At 38.1% G+C, this 4,158-nt stretch overlaps 1 protein-coding gene across 1 annotated transcript in view; it reads right to left on the bottom strand.

The window, feature by feature from the left end:
* Nucleotides 1-1,450: 1,450 nt before the first annotated feature.
* Nucleotides 1,451-4,158, bottom strand: part of MEIS2 (Meis homeobox 2) — a 202,869-nt gene continuing 200,161 nt past the window's right edge. Inside the window, exon 12 of the mRNA XM_089907390.1 lies at nucleotides 1,451-3,873. Within this exon, the coding sequence (XP_089763516.1) occupies nucleotides 3,587-3,873 (287 nt within the window). The 3' untranslated portion in view covers nucleotides 1,451-3,586. The remainder of the gene's footprint in view (nucleotides 3,874-4,158) is intronic.

Below are 4,158 nucleotides of genomic sequence, written 5' to 3'. Positions count from 1 at the left end.
GCGAGGGACTGTGGCTGCGAAGCCGGCACATCCAGACACCGGCCCTTCTCACACAGTGGCAACTTGCAGCGGAGGTCCAGGCTCCTTATCAAATTGCTGGCCTGCAAGACTAATGGGGAACTTGTGGAGGATCCCTGTCCAGTCCCTTTGAAGGAAGGTCCCTCCTCTGACAGCTGCTAGAGATATTAGCCACATTTCCCTTCCCAAATCTGCTCCGGGTTAACAGGCCCACAGGGGTGGGAGGGGGCGAGGAGGCCAGGAGGATCCTGATGGACGCTTCTCTGCAAATCTAACCAGGGTGAGCTGGGGCGAGTGCGGGGCGCTGACCTGGCATGGGGGGAGAAGGGGGATGGGCGGAAGACACAAACTTCCCTGATCTCTTCTCTCATTTTCCTTCAAAACGTGGCTTCTTGCTCAATTCCCAACCCTTAACAGATGGCGACTGCAGTTCTCTCAGAATTTCTTAAAGAAAGGGAAACCTTTGGAATTTATTTCTGCTTTTGCTTTTCCATATAAATAAAAAAGTGTTTTTATATTACTCTTGTTTTGGAGAACATAAGCAATTTTATTCAGACTACAGTATTTCCTTTAACACTATATGGTTGTCAAAACACCATTCCCAGTTTCTTTGCTTTTGACAGCTGAGTCTTTCTTAAATATACCCAAATCGGAACTCTTTATACTAAATAGTAAACCCGAGATAGGAGCAAGTGCCTTCCGAGGTGGTATAAAAAAAAAGCATTATAAAAATTGGACAACTCTTACCACCTCTCTGTCCTAGCTTATGGAGGGTGGGGGGAAGCAAGGAAATGCAAATATTATTACAATTATTATTCAACTCCAAATATTTAAGAGGGTTAAGGTTAAGGTAATAGGGTGTGAAGTTGTTAAAGAAATCAAACCTGAGATGATTTTATTCATTAAAACCAAGGATAGAGGGGTTCTGGGATCTAAACTGCGATGAAATAGCTTAATAATAATTTCATTAAACACTTTCTAACCATGAGCCAACTACCAAGTAAACCCTTCAGCATTTACTCTACTGAGAGGAAAGGAAGAAAAACTTTGCCAAAAATTTTTTTCAGCTGATGTGAGAGTTAATTTATAAATGAAGAACTTGTCAAATTTTACATACAAGCATTTATATTAAAAATAGACAAATATTTAAAGTTTGCAAAAAGACTCCAGGTGAAATTAGACAACAAAAATGAGAGGGAAGCTCTTTCTATTCCAAGTGGCACAGAATTTCTCCATGAACAGTTAGCTTGCATCGGAAGTGTCACTTCTGTGTTTAAACAGCAGAACGTTAATTAAACTAGTAAATGGATTTATAAAAATTCTACCTAAAAATGATACAAAACAATAGAAGTTTTTTTCCTTGTTCCTTTGTATACAACTTCTATTAATGTCTGTTTGTTTGTTTGTTTTGCAATGGGAAGATGGAAGAACCCAAAATAAGATACAAACTTGAATTTCTGGGATAGTAAATGATTTCCCAATCAGGCTGACATCACACAACTAAGCTAGAGTTTATGATAGTATCCCTTCTGAACATAGGGTTCAAAGTTTGGGTGTTACAAAGTTCCAGGATAGTATATTTATTTGTGAAATTGAGGGGGCATGCTAATACCTCACACCTTTTTTCACTTTGCGTATTTTAGCAGGCATGGCTTGTGCAGTATCATCAAGCTAATGACAGAGATGTTGAGGAAAGTTGCGCGGAACTTTGAAAATGGCATTACATTGCCTGCTTTGTTGTTGTTTTAGAAAACAAGTTTAAGTTTAGTGAGCAAATCATCACACTAGCGTGCCTGCACATGGAGCTGTCTGAAATAAAAACACATCATACTATATTAAATATTAATGATTAAGTAATCTCTTCAACTCAGGATTTCAGACTCCATAGAAGTTTACTCACCTATGAACATCTATATGTAAATTTTAATTTACATATTCAACAGTATTTTAGTAACTAAGAGAGAAAAAACACAGGTAGATGAATTATCTTTGAGCACAGACGTTAGTTATTTCTGATGATGTAAAATTAACCCCGAAAAAGCCCTTTATTCCGGCAGAGAATGAACATGAAAAGCTTCATCTGAAAGTATTTTTTTTTTAACATAATGCATCTAAAGAGGAGGTTGGACGTGTTGGTGATCTTTCAACCTGGCTCATAACACACATACACACACACACACACACACACACACACACACACACACAGTTTCGTACCTTTAGAAGTTTTCTGCTGGTAGAATTTATAGGCCAAATATATACTGAAAGCCTGCAGAGGTGGTTACCTTAAAAAATTGTTGGTAAGTTAAGTTTCAAATATACTCGATTTCTGGGGGCAAAGCCATCACCTACTTTCAATCCCAAATATATAGTAGGTACTGTGCAACCTTGCCTTAAAACTATTAAAAACACAAAAGCCTAACAAAAAATCAAAAATGAAATATTTATTACCGCATTTTGTGACTTAACACCTTTTTTTTTTAACATAACGTCACAGTCCTCATACAAGTATTTTAATGTAAATTTGACAAAGCTTAAAGGTAACAGCATTTTCTTCTAGTGAGGAACACGTGCTGAGAAAAGAAGAATTCATGGACATACAATACCAATTCCACAGCAGATCTGATACTAGCAAAAACATTCTTTTTTTTTTTCAATTGAGGTAAACACATAGAATATCTAACATGAAACAATTAATAGACCGAACTCTGTACGAAGTTTGTTACAGTATTCTCTTGCTCCTTTTTATCCTCCAAGCTTCGAGTCTCGGATAAAGTCCTAGTTGTGGTGCTATGACCATTAATAACTTTTTTTGTGTGTTGAGGAAAGCTGCCCAACTTAAGACTGTTTTGTCCACAGCCAAGGCTTAGAACTCCTGGAAGAAGCCCCTGCTCTGTCTTTAAATCTTCACTGGCAAGCTCTTTGAAGAAGAGTCCCCCAAAATAATAATAAGAATTGGCTTATGAAGCACAAACTATAAAGATCTGTTTGAAACTAAAGGACACATTTATGGAGGAACAAAGGCCGGGCATGAAAACACATTCTTGAAGCCGGAGTCCGAGGGATGAGGTTCAGCCAGACGTTCACCATGGTCTCCAGCATGGTTCTTTTTTCATTGGCCCAACAGGTTTAAAATATACCACAGTCTCTCCTGGATAGTGAATTCACTGATGAACCAAAACAGTCATTCTTTTGGGAACAACACACATAGTGTGGAAAACAAGGATATATTTTTTTTTTCTCTTCTAAAACTATTTGAGGCAACATAACGGAGTGATCAACAGAAATGTACAAGTTTAACTTAGTTCCTATGTTTATACTACAGTAGTTATAACTCTCGGAGTCTTTTTCCAGAGGATCTTTACATGGACAGAATTGTCTCAGTGAGCCCATGATTTCACATTTGTGTTCTTGTCTCATTGGTCCTCTGTTGCTTGATGAAAAATGACAAAAAGTAAAAAATAATCACAGCTGTCTGGAATTTCATATTGAGTGTCAACATCTGGTCAAAGTTCAGAAAGTCTTAAAATAGTTTTTGCGTGTGTTTCCTTTTCCCTTGAGTTCCCTTATACTATTGGGCATGAATGTCCATAACCTGTCCGCCAACATTGGGATCTACAGAATTTAACATTGTGGGACTCTGTGCTGACATAGTCATTCCAGGGTGGGAAGGGGGTCCTCCGTGCATCATCATGGCTGGGTGGTGGGGATGGCTTGGCAAATATGAATGCATTGGGGGTCCATGTCTTAACTGAGTAGGGTGTGGGGTCATCTGGGGAGGAGTGTAACTTGGCTGTGCCATACTCATTCCCATAGGACCACCCTGAGAAACGTACTCCCCTGGCATGCTCTGCAAACCTGAAAAGAGAGAGGCAAAAAGAAAGCAGGTCAAATTCCTAAACATTTTTATACTTTACCCATCAAAGATGAAAAGAAAAAAAAAAAAAACAACAGACACTGCAAATCTTATATCTAAATTTAGCTGCAGATTCTTGCCAATGTTTGCAGACATTCAAATTGTAGTTTGCATTTAATTTCATCGCACAGCAGTATAATGCAACACAACAGAACTAAATATTTAATGCAACTAAATGTCATAAAGTGGAACTGTTTTTCAAAATGGTATTCAGTACATTTCTTTGA

The sequence above is a fragment of the Delphinapterus leucas genome, chromosome 2 (genome assembly GCF_059928025.1).
Source record: "Delphinapterus leucas isolate spDelLeu-1000000601 "Yukka" chromosome 2, BTC_Dleu_Yukka2, whole genome shotgun sequence".
NCBI classification, from domain to species: domain Eukaryota; kingdom Metazoa; phylum Chordata; class Mammalia; order Artiodactyla; family Monodontidae; genus Delphinapterus; species Delphinapterus leucas.
Note: the sequence above shows the minus strand (reverse complement) of the source record. Positions and strands in the feature narration are given on the sequence as shown.